This window comes from Canis lupus, chromosome 1 (genome assembly GCF_011100685.1).
Source record: "Canis lupus familiaris isolate Mischka breed German Shepherd chromosome 1, alternate assembly UU_Cfam_GSD_1.0, whole genome shotgun sequence".
NCBI lineage: Eukaryota > Metazoa > Chordata > Mammalia > Carnivora > Canidae > Canis > Canis lupus.
In genome coordinates this window covers 58332071-58353522 of record NC_049222.1, presented here as the reverse complement: position 1 = coordinate 58353522, position 21452 = coordinate 58332071, and the positions used below count along the sequence as shown (strand labels likewise).

The window sequence follows — 21452 nt, the reverse complement described above, 5'->3', positions numbered from 1 at the left end:
CATAACCTTAAACTGCCGAGAATGCATAGTACCAACAGACTGACTTAGTGGCAGTAAAAAAAATCAGAGTTGCAAATGCCAGGCTTGTGTGTAGTGATTGTAGTCTCATTAAATGACTTGGAATGTTTTTTTAAACATAAAATAATCTTTTTTGCTTGAACATAAGTTTTATTAAAGAGTAGCAGTATGAGGCAGGCGTCTTGGTGGCTCAGTCAGTTAAGTGTCTGACTCTTGGTTTCAGCTTAGGTCATGATCTTAGGTTTGTGAGATCGAGCCCCATGTTGGGCTCCACACTCAGCAGGGAGTCTGCGTGAGAGTCTCTCTCTCTGCCTCTCCCTCTGCACCTCCCCCTGGCTTGCATTTTTTCTCTCTCTTTAAAATAAATAAGTAAATCTTAAAGAAAAAAAAGAATAGCAGTACAAATATTCATTTATTTATTTTAAATATTTTTTTAAGTTTATTTTTTAAGTAATCTCTGTCCTCAACATGGGGCTTGAACTCACAACCTGAGATCAATCGTCATCTGCTCTTCTGACTGAGCCAGCCAGCAGCCCCCAAATATTACACATTTTGTTTAGTAGAAAGGCCAAGGGCTTTGGAGTAATGTTTTTCTATTTTACATGCTCATCATATTGGGAAAATTATCTGCTCTTTGCAGAATAATTCAGGTTTCTGCCTCATGTAAAAGATACTGCACTGCAATAGAGAAATTTTGAGGATTGAATGATACAGTTTTACACAATTAATAAAATAATTACTTATTAACACTGTAGTACTCAGTGAAAGTTACATAAAGGTTCAAGACCTATTCAGTAAGAAACAAATCATTGTGTAGAGGTTTCTTGAATTAATCAGAGAAAAGTTTGTGTGATGCTCTTAAGTGCGAATTTAGTATCTGACTACTTAGATGGATTTCTTGAATTGCTGTGTCAAGTATAAAATGGCAGAATGACTTTTAAACTGAACATTTGTTCTAAAATTGTGTAAGTTGAGTAGTTAAGCATCCTTTTTAGGTTAGATCTGTTAGCAAAAATACTGTGACCAGTAGAAAGAACTACTGTAATGTTAAAAGGAAATTACTTAGGATTCATGGAGTTGATCTGGATGTAATGACCTCTCTGTGCTTTTCTACCTCTTGAGATTCTAGAATTTCATTATTTGTTGTCTTGAAAGGAGCTACATCTGAGGTCTACATTTTTTCATGCCTGTCACTCATCCCAAGGAATTTGGAAAACCATTTTTGAGTACAATCACAATAACTTGACTTCCCCATTTTCTTTTCTCATTATAGAGAGGAGAGATTGAATTTGAAGTAGTTTATGTGGCTCCTGAAGTGGATTCTGATGATGAAAATGTAGAGTATGAAGATGAGAGTGGACATCGCTACCGTTTGTACCTTGATGAGTTAGAGGGAGGTAGTAATCCTGGAGTTGGTTGCAAAGACACGAGTGGGGAAATCAAAGTGTTGCAAGGTAAAAATTGCTTCAAAAGTTATTATTAATTATTAATAATAAGTTATTATTAATTATTAAGAATTAAGAATGAACAACTGGAGAAAAATCCATTTTAATTGGCTCTCTAAGCCTCAAAAAATTCTGTATGTAAATCTTGGAATAAAAATGGTTAAACCAAAAAAAAAAATGGTTAAACCAGTCCTCATCCTTTTTTAATACAGGATTAAAAAGAAGAGTCTTTTTTCTTTTCCAGTGATCCTTCAAACAAAAGTTTCATAGTAAAGTTCAGCATGTATATACTTAACTGACATTCATAAAATGTTCCACAAAAAAACTCATAAATAAAAAGATGAATATGTGTTTTTTAAAAGTCATTAATGTATTTTTTATTAATAAACTTAAAATACAGAATTTTAGATTTCTTAGTAATACTTTTAATGATGAGGAAATCATCATTAACAGAATGAACAGCTGTCCTTTGCTTGTAATTTTATTGCATTCTGGTCACAAGGCCAAAATTTTATTTACATAGTTCTTCTAGATTCATTTTGTATTTTTATTTATTTACTTTTTTTTTTAAGATTTTATTTATTCATGAGAGACAGAGAGAGAGAGAGAGGCAGAGACACAGGCAGAGGGAGAAGCAGGCTCCACACAGGGAGCCTGATGTGGGACCCGATCCCAGGTCTCCAGGATCACACCCCAGGCTGAGGGCGGTGCTAAACCACTGAGCCACTGGGGCTGCCCTCATTTTGTATTTTAAGACAAGTATATTACCAGTTATTGAACTGCAAGTAATCCTTGAAAAATAAAATTCAAGTTTTCTAGATTCTGAAGTAAAGACTGATATATATGCCTTTTAGAGTGATATATCTTACTGTCATCTTGTGTGTTAATGCAAAAATTCTCTCATGATGCAATGATTTGTAGACTAGTATCAAAGTTAGACCATTGTCTTGTGATTGTTATTAGAATCAGGGTATGTGACCTTGTGACCTTGAGGTATTAGAATCAGGGTATGTGACCTCAGCGGTTTAGCACTGCCCTCAGCCTGGGGTGTGATCCTGGAGACCTGGGATCGGGTCCCACATCAGGCTCCCTGTGTGGAGCCTGCTTCTCCCTCTGCCTGTGTCTCTGCGCCTCTCTCTCTCTCTGTCTCTCATGAATAAATAAAATCTTAAAAAAAAAAAGTAAATAAATACTTAATCATTGTGCCTGATTTTATAATTGTGTGTCATCTAACCCTGATTGGGTTTAGTTCCTTTGTTATTATTTACACATATTTTAAAGAAAAGTTCTAGCCCTTTTACCTAGAGCAGTAGTTCTTAAATTGTGATATGTGAATCATTGGGGGTCCCTGAGACCCTTGTAGAGAATTAATGAGATAAGAACTGCTCAAATTAGGGGTGCCTGGGTGGCTTAGTCTGTTGTGTCTGACTTCAGCTCAGGCCATGATCTCAGGGTCCTGGGATCGAGCCCCAAATCAGGCCCCCTGCTCAGCAGGGAGTTTGCTTCTCCTGCTCCTCCCTCCCCCATTTGTGTTCTCTCTTTCTCTCAAATAAATAAAATCTAAAAAAAAGAAAACCTGTTCATACTAATGCTAAAACAGTGTGTGTGTGTGTGTGTGTGTGTGTGTGTGTGTGTGTTTTCTGAGTTGATATTTACAATGATGGTGCAAAAGCAGTGGGGATAAATACATTTGCCTTAGTATGAATAATGGCAGCGGTACCACAACTGGAGGAATCATTGTTTCTTCCTTGCTATCTGTCTACTCAGGGTAAAAAAAGAAAGAGAAGAAAATGCTAGTTTTATGAAATAGCAAAACTGTTCATTTTATTAAATCTGGGGGGGGGGGTTTAAGATTTTATTTATCAAAAAAAAAAAAAGATTTTATTTATCTATTTGATAGAGCAAGAGCAGGGGAAAGGAGTAAAGGGAGAGGGAAAAGCAGACTTCAGCAGGGAGCCTGAAGCGGGGCTCAACCCCAGGACCCCAGGATCATGACCTGAGCCAGAGGCAGACACTCAACTGACTGAGCCACCCAGGCACCCTCATTTTATTAAATCTTGACCCTGGAGTACATGTGTTTTTCATATCGTGTTTTATGAGCTGGGAAGTTTGCATAAAACACTGAGTCTCCATGCTGAACTAAGATGCTACTCTCAAAGAAAAGCATTTAAGTGATTAAGTAAGCCAGCTGAACTGGCCATTTTTTTTCATGGAAGACAATTTTGACTTGAAGAATGACTGACAAATTATTGGTTGTTCAGATTATTGGCAGCCATTTCCTTTAAAAAGAACAAAGGGAGCCCATCACTTCAGGGAAAACAACTGAAGTATATATTGCCAGTGATAAAATTTCAGCTTTCAGGTGACAATTAGAATTTTGTAAAACATTTATCAATCACCATGAACTTGACAGGTTTCCAACACTTGTGTAATAAGATTGGTAGTGATGTTAATAAGTTTTTTTTTTTTTTAATAGTAAAAATGGAATGTCAGCTCGTGGAATAGCTACATAACTCAGGATCTATTATTTTTCAAATGACCAGTGTATGATGTTATAAAATCCTGCGTGGGTAAAATAGCCACTCAAACTGCAAGATAGACAAATGGATTTTAATATAATAGTGTGAACAGTTCAAGGATAACGGTTTCAAATTCTGTGGTGTCAAGTCCAATTTAGGTATATCAAAGAAGAATACTGACAGTATCCGAAAAGCCTATTAAAATTAGTCTTCCCTTTTCCAATTATATATCTTTGTGAGGGTGAATTTTTTTATTTACTTGTAATAGATGGAGCAGAGGCAAATAAGAAAATCAAGAAAATCCAGTTATCTTCTAGAAAGCCAGACTTTAAGGATATTTGCAAAATTGAAAATAATGCTCCTCTTCTGTCTAAATTTTTGGAAAATGGGAGTTATGTTCACCAAGACAAATATGTCATTTACACTAACATTTATTCGGCTTATTTTCATTTTTAACAAAGTAATTTTTTTAGATTTCTCATAAGTTTCAATTACTAATATGGTTACACATCAGTAACCCACATAACATTCATAAACCACATGAAAAAAATACTCTTTGGAGTCCACAATACTTCTTAAGAGTGTAAAGGCATCCTGAAAACAAAAAATGAGAACTTCTGGCATAGAGATACATAGTAAACTGATGAACTGATATTCTTTTGGTAAGCCTGGATTTTATGAATTATCTACACATAGACAGCAGTAGCAACTGTGTCCTCCTCATGCATCTGGAACAAAACTATTGTGGTAGTATGTTAGAACTTTACACTATTGGGCTGCTTTTCCTATGATTTCATTGTCTTTCATCCTTTCTACTATTTTCTATCCGATTTGGAAGGCTTCTTCCCTTCCTTTTTTGGCAGCTGAGGCTAAAAGACTTCTCTGTCACCTGTGTAAATTGCAGACCACTTAAAATGTGACTCATCTAACCAAAATGTATGCTCATATTAACTATTAACAAACTCAAATCACAAAAAAAAAATGTACCTATTGGTTATTGTTTAGCACGTGTCCATACTTCATAGCTCACTAAATAGATGACCTAATCAACTCTGATTTATTTGCAAGCCTAGTGTCTATTCTTTAGATTAACCAAGATTTGTTTTAAACTTTATCTGGACATTGTCTTGTTAAAAACTTAGATATTTAGCAATAAGCTAACATGTGCTTCAGAAGTTAAATAATCTGAAACCAAAATGTAAAAGAAACATATAGTTGACTGTTGAATATGTATTTGTATAAGTAGAATTAATAAGTAGATTTTATAATTGTGTGTCATCTAAGTTTTGTGGAAAGTCTGGTAGGAAATTATATAATATTTTTTGATAGGTCCAATAGAGAATATCAAAAAATCTGTACAGTGTTTGATATCTGCCAGAAGAGGGAAGAATTCCTTTGTCAGAAATTACCTACTTGATTAATTTAGGGCCCCATTATTTGCCTCATTACTGTTATTAATTATAGTGGGCTTTCCTTTGTCTTTGCTCAATAAAGTTATAAGACTCTTTTTAGATTAGAAAGTATATTTTTTTTTCTCTCTCTCTCTTTCTTTCAGGATTTAATAAGAAGGCAGTAACTGATGGACATGAAAATGGAGACCTGGGAACTTCAAGTGAAACTCCTGTAGAAGACAGTGCTTCTAAACTGGACGACCTGCACAGTCTGTATCACAAAAAATCATACTAAATTAGACTGTACCTCTGGACAAGAATGTTGATCAGACTCTTCCGAGTTTGGGGCACTAGGGAAACGGTGACAAAGACTATACAAGATCAAGGGAGGCTTGCAGCCTAAATGAAAGGCGGGTACCTCAGGGCTTCATGTGAACAATTCTAAATGCATAAAACTCCCTGTTTTCTGTGATATACCATAATTAGCTATTGCATGTAAAGCGACTTTGATTTTCTTAAAAATGTAAAGCACCAAAGCATGTGTTTCCCAAAGGGGTATTACTAGGCTCTTAAGTACCAAATGAAGCACTACTGTTTTATTTGGCTCCTTTTCCATTTAGTAGAAGGACCGTGCTAACCGGAATTTTATAAGAAATAGCCTTTAAATACAAGAGAATAAATGAATTCATATTATATATTCCAGAATGTTAAGTGTGGTATTTCAGAGACAGAACTTAATGAATTACAGAAATGTAGGCTTGACTTAATTTTTTTTAACTAAAAGAATGGTTTTAGTTTTTTTTTAATTTATTGTGCATCCTGATATCTAAATCAGTTCTCAATGATCATTTATTGTAATGTTTGCCTTTCAGCTTTATTCAATGCAGTACAAAATAGTTTTCTTTAAGCAATCCTTTATCAATCAATGCTGCACTAGAAATACTTCCTGAAAAGTTATCGTACATTGTCTTTCCTGGTTTTTAAAAGAAATGCAGATGAGTATAAAATATCTGTCCTCAATTATGTTGATCTATGTGCATGGTATTGAAGCATTACATTATTAATGTTTAAACTCTGATTTTTTTTTCTGGGATCCACAAAATACAGTTTTATACATTTTGAGTTGTTCATAAAGTTTGTCTTGTTGTGATAGTCTTGGCACTTAACGATATGTCTTTTCTGGCAGTAAAAGCTCAAATTTATTTGTCAGTTAATTATATGTTTGGTCCACACAGCAGTTTTGTCTCAAAGTATCTTATTCGCCAGTCATCTAAAAAGCTGAGGCACTGATGGGCAAGTTAAGATAGAGATGTTTTGATACAGTAATTATTTTGGTTGACTTTTCATCTCTCAGTGTTTGCCTGACTTAAATCCTCTCATATGCAAACTACAGATTTGTTAGTTCTCTTATCCCAGGATTAAGCATGGAAGGCCTGCTCTCTTACTCTTTGTAGGCCATTGTACGCTGCTGGGGAAAGTGAAAACATTGCATTAAAAGAGGTGATAATTTTGCCAATATCACTGTTTTTTTTTTTTTTTTTTTAAGGATATATGTTTAAGGGACTATTAAGTGGGGGACAAGCCTACAGGGCTTTTAGAGTATTACCAGTATCTTCATGTCTAATATTCTGTTGTTACGTGAACACATTTTTTTGTCTTTCCTAGATGCACTATATATTTGTTCATAGGTAAATCTATATAATGTATATACTTTATTTGGTGGTTTTGCTATTTATAAATTTTATGTTTTAACTATTGCTCATTTATGGTTTGTTTTGGATGGTTTTGTTCATCTGTATATCACCATGTTAGTTTGTAATAGAAATGCACTTCATAGTGTATATTGTTACTGATACTAAAATACCTTGTAGTGTAACGTTGCCTCCCACCAAAAGCTAGTGTTTAATTGTACAACCAGATTAACAAGCTACATGTTATTGTTTGCTCCTGACAAGTTAGGCCTCTTAAAAGAGAGTTTTTTCCTTATGCATTCCCCCTACACCAAACACATATGCCAGGCATGACATGAGATCTGCAGACTGGAGTTGGGTCAGTATATTCATTTGGCCAAAAAAATTTCCACTGTACCATATCTGAAAACATTTTTGTTGTGACCTGAAACCATGTTCTTGCTTTTTTTAAAAACACAGCCTGGGATGGGGTGACCGTGGCATTTTTTTCAGAGAATATCCTTTATTTACTAGACGGGATCCTTAGGAGATATTAGCTAAAACCTTTTGATTTTCAAGAACAATCTAAAAAAGTCCATGAAGAGTTTTTTAAGAATCTTGAATTGGCATTTCTCTGAAGATGCTGTGTAGTATGGATTGTATGGGATGGTTATGACATAAACTCCTTTCAAGGGCTGAAGAGCAGAATGAAATATCTTCAGGCAGTTTAGGATTGCCCAGGTCCGTTCCCTTTTCCTTCCTGCTTCACCTTGGTTTGCAAAGTCTACATGAGAACCCTGTGCTACCGTGAGCTTCCTGGCAGGTATTTAGAAAGTACCCAGTTAAAGGTTATTTTAGACTATATGGTCCCTGGGGGATGAAAATAAGAATTATAGACTAAATGAGAAGCAGTTTTTACATTTTCATGTTTATTGGGAAGAAATTCCTAGCACCCAAGTTTCTAGGACAAAACCAAACAGAAAAGAGAGAACTGTCGGAAAGCCACTATAGTTAAGAAGGAAAAAGAAAAATCTACGAATATGCACACACAGAGGAGCTGAGAAAAAAATGTTCAGCATTGTGAAGGGGGTGTGTTAGTTGTGTACTTACATTTTAGCCTCTAAAATTCTCTTCTGCGGTATGTGTTATGAATATAATGGAGCAACAACATTAGGTTTTGAGGCTTGTTAAAAACGGATTCAAGAGAAATGAAATATGAGTCTTGGTAATTATAACTGAACAGTTGTCAGAAGGTAACACAGCTTGTGCTTGGTGCTGGTTTTAGTCCCCACACGTGGACTTACTTTGTTTTCATGTTGAGAAACCAAATACATTGATTCCTGTATAAGTCACACATTATTTGACATCTTTATTATGTATTCTGTTCCACCTATTCAGTCTTCCACTTAGGGTCGGCCTCAAATCTATAGGATCTATGACAAATGTATTATATCTAGTTAAGTTGAGTTTAATATTTTTTTATTAGCCTGTAAATAAAGATGGCATCTTCTACATTAAAATGGTATGGATCTCATTTTTTAAAAAAATATTTTAAGTGTCTTTCACACTAAATATTTTGGTTTATTTCTAGTAGCTTCTGTCTTTTGTACTAATAGGCCATAAAGTCCATGCAAAGGCTGAAACCTAGTTACGGTAGTGGAACAATTTTTTTATTTTAAGGAATTAGTGGTTTGATCTTAGAACTGTTTATTCTGGGTTAAAAACATGATCATGGTTGGAAGGAACTGTCAGAACAACTGTGGGACCAGTGTTTTGTTGAAATTTAGCAGATGGCAAAGGCTCTAGGCTCTTTGGATTAGTTTTGTGTTACAAATTTTGATAGTCTATGTTGTCAATAACATTGAAACAAATTAGAAAACCAATCCTATTAGAGACCATGTAGGAGGAAATTCTTCCATTTTATCATCTGAGCCTATATAGTTTAAAAGTTTCCAAATTATGTGTAAAATTTTTAGAAACATCTGTAAACATTGTTTCTTTGCTTTAGAAGTTTTACATATGGTCACTTAACAGTCAAGCTAAGAACTAGGTGTAAAATGTGTAGAAATGCCTTTGTTTTGCTAAGGGTGTTTGAGGTCAATCAAGATAAACTTACAAATGGTATTTTACTCTTAGTATTAATGAATATAAATAGTTCAGAAAATTACTTATTGTGAACATTTAGAAATACTTATTTGTTGTCATTGATTAATCTTGATTTAGTCCTGATACAATATGCTGTTTGTCTGTGAGCTTAATTAAGCTCCCAGTTCACTGAGCAGTTTGGAAAAATCTTTTCCCCAGAACTCATCTGTGTAGGATGTTGTTCAATTTATGAAATGTAAAAGATTATTTACATTCTCATTGTAGTCAGTGTTCTGTTTTAGGTGGTTTTGTAACTTTTTTTTAAATTAAAAGTACTGCAAGTTACCATGCACTGTTGGTGCTAAATATCTGTTTGCTAATAAATCATTTTCAGGTGTATTTTGACAGCTGTAGCCGCAGTGGTGGCAGCCAGGAGAATGCATCTCCCAGATTTCCAGCAGGAGGACCATAGTGGCTCCAGGCTCACCCAGCTGCTGCACTCTGAAACCCATCCCAGCTTCTCCAGCTGCTGCCAGCTGATGACTGATCACGACAGGGATACTATGACCTCTTGCCTTGGGCTTGAGGACTCCCTGATGGTCTTACCAGACTCTCGTAGGATTACATTATAATCTAAGTGGCTTTCACCCAACTTTCCTTCCTTTAGCTGAGCTCAGACCTGCATCGGGGTCTGGTTGCTTCCAGCTTCCCGCCAAACCCAGCTTCCTCTCTCTTTTTCCTCACCAGCATTGCTAATAAATCTATTAAACAGCACATCCCTTCGTGGTCTTGGTGCCTGCTTCTTGAAGGACCCAGCCTAACACAAGTAGACCAGGAGTGAGATCCAAGGAAACAGGTTAATAGATCAGGGACTGGCTCATCTCCCACCAGAGGGTGAAGAGGGTGATCTCCAGATCAGTAAGTGGTTGACAAGAGGGATTGGCTCAGTATTTCACAGATAGTGTGCCTGAACCTGTTATCCTTACAAAGGTTTACCTGCAGAGTTCACCTTTGGCTAGTATCCAGCAATTTAGATCTCAGGAGTGTCCTCCCTCTCCCATTCCCTGATTATGGGTGGTTTACTATGCCTGAAACCTTTGTACAAACAATAAGATTTATGTTGAACACCTGCTTTCCTTCTGGGAATATGGAATTTTGATACATGTTTGGTAGAGAGTGCCTGTGTGACTGAGCCCAATAAAAACCCTGGACTCCAGGCTTGCCCAGGCTCAGACAAGCTTCCTTGATGGATAATATTTTATGTATTATACATCATTGCTGGGGGAATTAAGCTCATCCTATGTGACAAGATTCCTTGGAGCTTGTGCCTGGTTTCCTCTGGACTTTGTTCATATGCCCTTCCCTTTGCTGATTTTGCTTGGTGCTCTTTCTCTGTAATATAGTTGCGAGTGCAGCTCTATGCTTAGTCCTGTGGGTCCCTCTAGCACCCCCTCCCTCTGAAACAATAACTGTCCCCATCTACTCTCTTGGCTGCCAGGCCAATAACTAGGCTTAAATCCTAGCACACCCTGGCTGTAGATGTGTTGGGCCTAGTAAGGGAGAAAAGGGACTAAATATCAAAAGTGTAAGAATTAGCTAGCATAAACTGGCAGGTGCCACAGACGTGCTACTGGGATTGAATTTTGAGAGGGATTGATCAAGGGCTAAACACCTGCACCCGTTAAAAGAATTCAAATTGGAAAAAATCCACACCTAAAATATAAGGATACAGAAATTCTGAAGTGAAATGGCAAAGAAGATATCCTGGGCATATATTCTCCAAAGGCTAAAAAATAGTGAAAGGGAATAAAGGGGAAAGGAGAAAAAAAAAATGAGTGGGAAATATCAGAAAGGGAGACAGAACATGAAAGACTCCTAACTCTGGGAAATGAACTAGGGGTGGTGGAACTGGAGGTGGGCGAGGGGTGGGGGTGACTGGGTGGCGGGCACTGACGTGGGCACTTGACGGGATGAGCACTGGGTGTTACTCTATATGTTGGCATATTGAACACCAATAAAAAATAAATTTATAAAAAACAAAAAAATATTCTCCGAAGGCCAGCTGAGGTAATTATTCATATCAGAGAAACTAAGCTTCAAGGGTGGGGGGCGGGGTGGAGTGGGGAGCATTACCAGGGATAGAGAAAACTACTTAAATTCTTAAAGAATCAACTCACTACAAAGTTAAAATAACCCCAACCTTGTATATACCAATTTAAAATAGCTTCAAAATATATAAAGCAAAAAAATAACAGAACCACAAGAAAATTATAAAAAGCCATCCCAGTAGTGGAGGTTGGTTGCAACAAAACTTTCAAAAGAATCTGGGGAGGAAGGAAGATTTGAACAGCAAAAGTAACAAAAGTTACTTAAAAGTTTTACAGTTCAAGGTAAGATGGTATTTGTGAAAGGCCTCTGGCTTATAAATAAGGTAGATGAATGAAACGCTAAGAAGGAAAATTAGATCTACAAAACGTAAAAACAGTTTATGCTTTGGAATGGTAAAATTTGCAACTTGTCAACCTGCCAGCAGGGGGCAGCAGATTCCGACTGTGATATTCTACCGCCTCTGTTAGAGCGGGAAGGTTTGATGAAGATTGTCAAATAAAATACTCTTTATAGAGAGGCTGAGTAAACTGAGAATGAGAAAGTTATATTCCTGGTCCAGGATTAGACGGCCAGTAAGTGGCAGAGGCAGGACTCCAATCCCTCTCTCGATTGTACTTTAACAGGCCACTTTCAAAGGGCGAAAGGGAAATACAGATCAAATGGTCAGCTTTTCAATCTTCCCCAGTAATCTATTTTTTAAAATGGTGCAAGGTTATATGGAGCCTATGATTGATTCAGTTTTGATTTTTTAAAAATGACAGCTGAGCTGGATTTGAATTTCACCAGAAATAGATTTTCTGCAGTTGGGTGACTGAGGAACTCCACGTCGCATGGCAAAGCGTAGGCCATTCCCTCCCCTGCTCCTCAAGTGCACAGGGTTCCCACAGGGTCTTTAGGGAGCAAAGTTGCAGCAGGATATTTGTGACATTTGTGAAGATATCGTTCTCCTTGGTAAGAGCATTTTTACATCTGGCGAGGGCTCGAACAAATGGGTCATCTGCTTCTGAAGGCAGAAAAATAGAACTAAAAAAAGATCAACTAATTTTGAGGGGAAAAAGAATAGATGAACTGCTGGCTAACTGCTGAAAAAAGAGTAAAGGCAAATGTACAAAATAATAGCAAAAAAAAAAAATAACAGAACCACAAGAAAATTATAAAAAGCCATCATGGTAGTGGAGATTGGTTGCAACAAAACTTTCAAAAGAATCTGGGGAGGAAGGAAGATTTGAACAGCAAAAGTAACAAAAGTTACTTAAAAGTTTTACAGTTCAAGGTAAGATGGTATTTGTAAAAGACCTCTGGCTTATAGAAGAACCATTAAAACAGAGGGAACTGAATTGGCGATAAAAGGCTATTTTGTTCAAGTCTATATGAATAAATTTGAGACCTTTTGAAGATAATGTAATTTACCAAAACTGAATGAAGTTTGGGGGCACCTGGGTGGCTCAGTTGGTTAAACGTTTGCCTTCTGCTCAGGTCATGATCCCAGGGTCCTGGGATTGAGTCCCATCTGGAGCCCTGTGCTCAGAGGGGAGCCTGCTTCTCCCTCTCCCTCTGCTGCTCCTGCTCCTCCTGCTTTGTGCTCTCTCTCAAAATCTTAAAAAAAGAAAAACTGAAGTCTTAAAAATCTAAACAGATTTCCATGGAAAAAACTGTCAGTGCTGCCTCCACCCCAAATTACCACAAATACATGGTTTCACAAGCAATGCTACCAAACGTTTTCAGAGCAGTTAATCTCCATGCCTAATGAGAAGAACCTAAAAGGAGAAAAATTGTTTTTGTCAAGCTAATAAAACCCGAAGAAGACTGACACAAAGAAAATGAAAAGACCTAGCTCACAAAAGAACATTAATGCAAACATCCTAAATAAAATGTTATCAACGTGAATTCAGCAGAAGTTGAACATACACCATAACTAAATGTTTAGTATTAGGATATCCAATGATAAAATTAATCATATGACTGGTCTAGAAAGGGGTCCCAGGCAAGAAAATCACTTGCTGCCTTTTTTTTTTTTTTTAAGATTGATTTATCTACTTGAGAGAGGACATGAGCACACAGGAGGAGAGGGAAAGGGAGAAACTTAAGCAGACTCCCCGCTGAGCTCAGAGCCCCACTCAGAGTTGGATCCCATGACTCTGAGGTCATCACCTGAGCTGAAACCAAGAGTTGGACGCTTAACTTACTTGTGCCACCCAGGCGCCCTGAAAATCATTTGCTTCTAGTTCCATAGATGCTGAGAAGTCATTGGTAAAAATTCAACACTAGTTCTTGGTGAGGAAAAAAAAAAAAAGGAATGAGCTTTCTTAATAATATACACCTCAACCTAATCTATTGCTACCCCTGAGCCAGCACCATGCTGAGCAGGAAGGTACTGGAAGCATTTAATACAGTAGGGGAGGGCAGCCCCCATGGCCCAGCAGTTTGGCGCCACCTGCAGCCCAGGGCCTGATCCTGGAGACCCAGGATCGAGTCCCACGTTGGACTCCCTGCATGGAGCCTGCTTCTCCCTCTGCCTGTGTCTCTGCTTCTCTCTGTGTCTGTCATGAATAAATAAATAAAATCTGAAAAAAAAAAATAATACGGTAGGGGAGGTATCGCCAATGGAATTAAATGTAAATATTGTAAAGGAAGCTGCAACAGCACTATTGGCAGACAGGATCACATTCCCAGAAAAACTAGGAGAATCACCTAAGAACTACTAGAAACAAAGAAATTTAGCAGCAGTAAAATAGAAGCAGAAACCAAAAGAGAAAAACCATATTTCAGTATCTAAAAATATTAATTTAAAAAATCTGTCCATAATGGCTAATACCAACGGGTGCCCACCACGGGACAGACACCATTCCATGGGTCTTACGTGTATTAGCCCTTATAATCTCCACCACAACCTCAGGAAGTATATCCTATCTCTATCTCCCTAGAAATAAGGAAATGGAGGCAGCGAGGGGTGAAGTAACGCTTTCTTGGTCACACAACGAGAGCAGAATCTGAACACAGGCAGTGCAGTTCCAGAACCTCTACTTGTTTCCACTAAGGCCATTTCTCTACTTGATCTGCAAAAGGAGGGAGTGGACCATTTACCATGGCAACAACAGCAAAACACCTACGCATCCCTGAGACAAAAACTGCGCCCTGCTCAGAGGAGAACCCTTTAAAATGTTCTAACCGGCCCCCGGGTGGCTCAGCGGTTTAGCGCCGCCTTGGGCCCAGGGCGGGACCCGGGGTCCTGGGATCGAGTCCCGCATCCGGCTCCCTGCGTGGAGCCTGCTTCTCCCTCTGCCTGTCTCTGCCTCTCTCTGTCTCTCATGAATAAATAAATAAAATCTTAATTAATAAATAAAATGCCCTAACCCTGCAAAAGGAGGTTGAACAAAGGGAGAGGGTCACTACGTGTCGTGGGTATAACCGGGTGTGTAACCCGAGTAGGTCAGACGAGGGAGCTGGGCCCGAGGAAGGAAGGGGACAGGTGAGCTCGGCGCGATCCCTGACCCGCCAGGGCCATCTGGGCAAGTGCACAGGCCAAGGGGGGCGGGGATACTGGGAGCAGCCGCTGGGGTGAGGCCCGTGGGGCCTGGGTCACCGGGGCGGGTGCGAGGGCCTGGGGCGCGGACACAGAGCCGGGGGAAGGGAAGGGGGGTGGCGGGGGGCCTGGGTCACCGGGTCGGGGGGATGGGGGCGGGGGGACAGAGGGGTCTGGGTCACCGGTCGGGGGGACGGGGGACCTGGGACGGGGGGGGGGGGGGGGCGGGGGGGCCTGGGTCACTGGGTCGGGGGATGGGGGGCAGGGTCCTGGGTCACCGGGTCGGGGGCGGGGGACCTGGGTCACCGGGTCGGGGGATGGGGGGGCAGGGTCCTGGGTCACCGGGTCGGGGGATGGGGGGCGGGGGACCTGGGTCACCGGGTCGGGGGACGGGGGGGGGCGGGGGGGCCTGGGTCACCGGGTCGGGGGCGGGGTGCGGGAGGACCGGCGTGGCCGCGGCCCCCCGGGCAGTTCCAGGGCCGGCTCTTCCCGCCCAGGGGGTGCAGGAGGGGGCCGGGCCCAGGTACAGGGCGGTGTGCGGCGGCCCGGCCGGCTCTGGGGCAGCCATCGGGACTCCTCCAAGATCCGCGGGACGGGCCCGGGGGAGGGGACGCGAGGCCCCGGGCGGGGCGCCTGTCGCCGGGGCCCCCGGAAAGACCCGGCGGGGCAAGGCGGACACAAGACCGCGGGCCGGTCCTCGCGGACAGGAGGGGGCCTGGGGGGGCGTCAGGCCGGGGCAGCGGCCGGCCCGACCCGAGGCCTCCAGTGTGGCCACAGGGAAAGGCCCTGCGACGACCCCGAGGGAGGCTCAAGTCCTCCGTGGACGGGAGCAGGGCTCGGAAGGCTCGAGGTGGGCCCAGACCGAAGGGCGAAGGGCGGCAGCGCAGGGGGCAGGGGCACCTGGGGCAGGGGCACCTGGGGCAGGGAAGTGAGCGCAGGTGGGAGGGGTGGGCGGGAAGGTGTGCATCTACCCCGGCTGGAGACTGCGGGGGCTGGAGGGGCAGCTGGGCCGCCACACTGGGGGGAAGAGAGCAGCTGGTACTTATTGATCACCTACTGCATGCAGAGGTCACAGCAGCCCTCATAGAATCATTTCCGTCTTAGGGATTAAGAAGTGGGTTTTGAGATCATCAATGTTAAAGGAGAAATAGCAGCATTTTTTAAATATTAAGTTTATTTCGGTATTTATATCGATTTTCATCCGGTGGTGCCAAGCCAGGAGTGGTTAGGAGGCCTCCACTGAAGCGGCCGGGGAAAGAGTCCGAGAACACGTGGGAAAAAAGGAAGGAAATTACTCGATTGGCTACAGCTCAAATCCCGGTTGGCTCATCTTTGGTTGTTCTTAGCATTTGATTTTGAAACCTTGACACATTCGCAGGTTTAGGCTCTGGCTTGCTTACGTAGGCCACCGTAGGCCACCGCAGCATCGGAGCCACCCCAGCCCAATGGCCTTCTCATTTAATTAACTGAGCACCAATAGTGCACCTGAAATCATATAGTTAAGAAGATGAACTCCCGGGTTAAATCTGAGTTCTCTCTGCTTCTGAGTCCTGTGCTATTTGTAACAAATATGCTATCACATGCCTGTTGGAGAAGCATCATCCCAGCAAGAGGAGATGAAAACCGGTCCACATTCAGAGGGATGTTAGGTAAAATAAAATCAGAACCCTTTCAAAAGGCCCAGCTAATCTCAAGAGATAAAGGGAAATACCCAGGTATCAGAATTAAAGAAGAAACTTTAAAACAGAGTGACAAGCACTGGAGTGAAAGCTCTGGGCATCCTGGGGGTGGTGGGAGGGTTTCGCTTACTCAATACTGGGTATTAAATCTTCTTGAGGGGACAGGAGACAAGATCTGGGGTTAGGCATGACAGGGAGTCAGAAGAGTCAAAGGGTGAGCATAGAAAAGTCCCTCCAGGAAACCTAAAAAGTGGAGCAGGGCTGATACATTCCTAAGTGTTAGTGCCGCCAGATTCGGCAAATAAAAACAGGACATGAGTAATTTTTAGTATGAATATGTCCCAAATATCACATGGAACATACTTCTACTAAAATATTATTTGTTGTTTACCTGAAATTCAAATTTAACTGGATATCCTATATTTTATCTGGCAACCCCACCTGGTGAACCTGACAGATATACATGCAAGGCCACTCAGAAAAGGACAGGACCATGAGGCTTTTCACAAGGAAGAGAAAGTCGCACTGAGGGAGGGCTCCCGATAGGTCATCAGAAACCCTATAAAGACACAGACCACCATGAACAAGAGTCCGGGGAATCAACAAACAGGACCGAGCCTCAGCTCTGCCCAGGCATCCACTGAGCCAGTATTTGTGGGGCACTGTTCTAGGCCCCGGGGATATGCAGGGAACAAAACACAAAAGTCCTGTCCCTCACAGGATGGGGTCTAGTGGGAGAGCCAGGAAACCATAAGAACATGCGTCTTTGTTAACGATCTTAGGAAGAAAAGTGAAGCAGGGAAGGAGAGAAAATGTATTGGGAACAACTCTAATTTTCAGGCAGGAGGAGGAAGGAAGACCTCATGGAGACTGTGTCCGGGTGGAGGCTTGAAGGGAGAGAAAGGACAAGCCACGCAGACATCTGGGGGAAGAACTTTCCAGGACGAGAGAGCAAGCAGCAAGCACAAGGTTTTCAGGAGGGGTGCGACCCTGGCATGTTCTAGCGACAGCTAGAGGCCTAGGTGGCTGCAGGGGGGTGAACAAAGGAGAGGCAGGAGAGAAGGTCTGAGGGGTGACACCCTGATGGGGGGAGTGGGGGTCATGGGCGTGCCCCGCGGTGTGCCACATGCGGCTACTGACTTTTAAATAAAGTTCAATAAAATTAAAAATGCACTTGTCCCTCAGTCCAGCCCTTCCAGGGTCAGTAAGGAGCACCATGCTGAGCAACACAGAGTGTCTCTCTCCTCGCAAAAGTTCCCCCGAACGGCGCCGCCGGGGCCTTCAAGCCTTCAAGTCACCGCACGGTGGCTCTTACTCTAAGGGAGGCGAAGAGAACAGAACAATCAGAAAGAGAATATAAAACTAGGTTTCAAATGATTAAAGGAAGGAATCAGAGCCCAAGAAGATACCAAGATACAAATCAGAGCCCAAGAAGATTTGAAAAAGAGTCCACAGACCCAGAAAAGTTTTAAAAATTGGAATTGACAGCTCGGCGGCTAAATTCAGCCGCAGGTTAGATAGCAGAGGAGGGAATGAGCAAAGTGGAGTAGAATATGGAATCTCGGTGCTTCACGTGGGCCAGGCAAAGCTCCAGAAGCTTCAGGTGAGCTTCACACCGGGCACAGTTCTCTCCCCAGAGAACAAGCAGGGAAACGGGGCACAGAGGGGTGGCGGCTTCTCCTCCAGGGAAACTCAGGTCTGAGCACCCAGCCCCCAGGGCCCTGTTGTCTCTCTGGAGTTTAGCCACAACTCAGTCCAGGAGCAAATAAAGAAAACGGCAAGCAGTCGTGCAAAACAGGAGGGCTGACAATCTGTCACGGGTGAGAATGACGCATCCCAGGATTCGAGACGCGTGTGTCCTAAGTAACGTGAACATAAATGAATTCACAGACTTCACAGCCGAACACATAGTAGTAAAACCGCGGAGCGCCAAGAGCACAGCAGACGTCCCCGAGGCCTCCAGGGGCACTTCATTCCTGGGATAGAGACCTGCAGTGGGAGAGGAGAGGTCGGGGCCGGGGTGCACACCGCGCTGTGGGTGCAGGGAGAGCCGTGGGGGGGCTCGGGCGCGGCTGCACTGTTTGGGGTCAGGGCCCCAGCTTCCAGTCATTAGCGGCCTCAAGCATCCCAAGGCCCCGGCGAGCTTAGGCATCTGGCTGGGGTAAGTACCGGGTGAACGCTGTTCTCAGAAGCTTCGCGACTATTTGGCGGACGAATGAATGCGAGAGAGGCATCTTGCAAAGAGGGAGACCAACCCGGTACTTACACGTGGGCTGCTCAACTGGCGTATGTATAAAAGGCCTTTGCAGGGATGCACTTATGAAAGGCTACTTGGGGGCAGCCCTGGTGGCGCAGCGGTTTAGTGCCGCCTGCAGCCCAGGGTGTGATCCTGGAGACGGGGGATTGAGTCCCACATCAGGCTCCTTGCAACGGAGCCTGCTCCTCCCTCTGCCTGTGTCTCTGTCTCTCTCTCTGTGTGCGTGTGTGTCTCTCATGAATAAATAAATAAAATCTTAAAAAAAAAAAAAGGCTATACGCTGGTGACCGTAAGTCGCGTCTGTATCATCGGGGTTTCATTTTCTGCTAGGATTCGAAAGCAAGTGGCATAAACGAAGCAAACTCTCATATCCTTTCCAGATGTTTTCTAGGCTCATGGGAAATATTAAGGAAATTTTAAATAGTAATAAAACCCAGAACAGTTCCAGCAGCTTCTGTGCTCCGTGTGGTCTTGTCAGAGACGATGTGTTGCAGCCACAGCCGTAAGAAGTGACAGGAGGCAATCTCTGCCTCCCAACAGGATTTGATAACATAGAAGACACCAGACAATAAGAATGATCTCATTCTCACCGTATCACATGTGCTAATGTTGCAAAACACTGGAAAAGCAAGAAAGGCACGGTATTTTTCTGCCTTTATCCTCTAGTTTCGGCTTGGGGGTGCAGGGTCTTATCAGACGTTGCCACTCAAACACCCGGCCTACCCCGTGAGGCCACCCTGAGGAAGTGCTGTTCCGAAACAAAGTCCCGTTCTCCTCTCTCTGTCATGATTAGATCATGAGTATGGAGAAGAAATGTGATGCATGTAAGAAACTTTCATCCATTGTAAAGAAATCTATTTTTACGGCCTAATATTTTAATGTTAGAAAGCTACATGCAGGGCCTGGATTAGAAAAACGGCCAATTACAGAGCAAAAACTTTGATAAATGTCCCTATGAATTCTTTCTTGTAAGCCTTGGAGGAAGGCGCGTTAACACCGTTTTTACACACGAAGAAACTGAGGCAAAGGGTTAGATATGACAGACTGAATATACAAATGGATAACGGGCCACATGTAAAAACAGAACTCTGATTTACAAGCCCCAGCGTAAGTGCAGGAAAGCAACGAGCCCGGAAAGCCAGCCTGCTAGAAGTCAGACTTGCAGGAAGTCAGAGTACTTCTGGGAACAATCCAGAAGCCACGCAATAATGTCTGCAGCAATAATCAACTCCAAATCACTAAGCCTTCATTCATAACTGATAGTTTCTCTCATTTCTGTCCCCACTTCCAACTTAGGGCCAAGCCGAGAGAGCCAACAGTGTGCGTCCCTAACCAACCATGGAGGTAATCCATCCTACAGCTTCCCCCAGACCAACAGCTTCCGATCAAGGCACACCTGCAGCCCTCCCGTGTTTCCCAGCTACCCACTCCTCTGGGGTTTTTCTGCCTCTTTCTGCCAAAATGGAAGTGGGGGTGGCTGACGGTCCTGCTATGTACAAGCTTGAATAGACTTTGCTTGTTTGCTTGGTCTTAATTCCAGAACAACCGGCTCGAGATCTCTCAGCTGGTGTGCGGCTGATGGGGATTTGAAACCAAGACCTATTTCACTCCGAGCCCAGCTCTCCCCGCTGTACCACCTGCCCTTTCTGGAAGGCTGAGCCTCGAACGCCTTAGACCGCCTGGCCAGCAAGCAGGACACCAGTGAGAGGCAGGGGCGCTGTGATTTGGGATAGTTTATTATTACAATTAGTATGCATATAAAACCATGTAAACTCCACAAAATAAACGGGTTATCCTCTAAATTAACCCAAAAGTCTGCTGTGAACTTCCAGCACCCTATTTTAATATTTATCGTTTCACAGAAAGTCAGAGTCATACAAACAGAATTATAATACATTTTTTTTTTTTAGGTAAATGATTTTTTGGTCCACATTTTTTTTGTCAAAACAAACACATACTTTCCTCTTTGGCAAAAGAGGCTAAATCCCCCACAGTGAACTCAAAGCAAACCCAGATTAAAAGCACTGAGCATGAGGTACAGCTGAGGTCTGGGCTAATCTGGAATCAGAGACACGCCGATTTTCTAAGACTCAAAACCAGTTCAGTTCCCAACCATCCCGGGAGAAGAGCTCTATGTGGATTTGGCCTCGGTCGCTTTTGTAAGAAAGAACACACCTCAAATAACTTTGTGTTTCATCGTTATAATGGGTTGTTTTTGAAGAAAGTCCCCAAAAGTGAGGGCGTCTGGCCCCAGCAATATTTTTAATGTGAGGTACGAAGCATCTGCCACAGTCATTCAGACTGCCAAGGCGGTGCCACCTTCATTCCCTTTGCTGGGTGGCCTGGCAGACGGTCTGAAAAGGTGGGTTTGCATGTGACAGCCGTCCAGGGCCCGCTAGGCCCAGGTGAGGAGGGAGCAAAGTGGGGTCCCTGGGGAGCTGGGTCCCCCAGGCAAGGGAGGCCCCGCGGCCCCCAGGGACCTACCGGCCGCGGCCCAGCCCATCCCGGGGGTGGGGGGGGCTGGTGGCCCGGGGGCTGGCGCGGCCGCCTCTGCTTTCCCCTGCAGCCCTCCCGCGACAGCCACCCCGCGGGGCTTCAAGGGATCTCATTCCTTCCAGAACAGCGCCAGCCACGCTTTTCACTCTAGTTACCCAAGGAGGGGCAATGCGCCCCCCACTGGCGACAAGGTGAAGTTTCAACAGACCGCGGCGGCGGCGCGGTAGGACGCGCTCCCAGGGCGACCGTCCTCCGCGCAC

At 42.9% G+C, this 21452-nt stretch overlaps 2 protein-coding genes across 4 annotated transcripts in view; one reads left to right on the top strand and one right to left on the bottom strand.

The window, feature by feature from the left end:
* The window catches only part of GOPC (golgi associated PDZ and coiled-coil motif containing), a 40259-nt gene extending 30368 nt beyond the window's left edge, over positions 1–9891 (top strand). For 2 of the 3 annotated variants that reach the window (XM_038526642.1, XM_038526641.1), the window contains 2 exons: positions 1292–1472; positions 5538–8563. In XM_038526642.1, the coding sequence (XP_038382570.1) occupies positions 1292–1472; positions 5538–5668 (312 nt within the window). In that variant the 3' untranslated portion in view covers positions 5669–8563. Of the gene's footprint in view, positions 1–1291; positions 1473–5537; positions 8564–9522 lie in introns of those variants that run through there. The other variant, XR_005353818.1, reaches the window with a different exon arrangement.
* Positions 1–21452, bottom strand: part of DCBLD1 (discoidin, CUB and LCCL domain containing 1) — a 98267-nt gene that overhangs the window by 11162 nt on the left and 65653 nt on the right. The gene's annotated exons all lie outside the window — the stretch shown is intronic.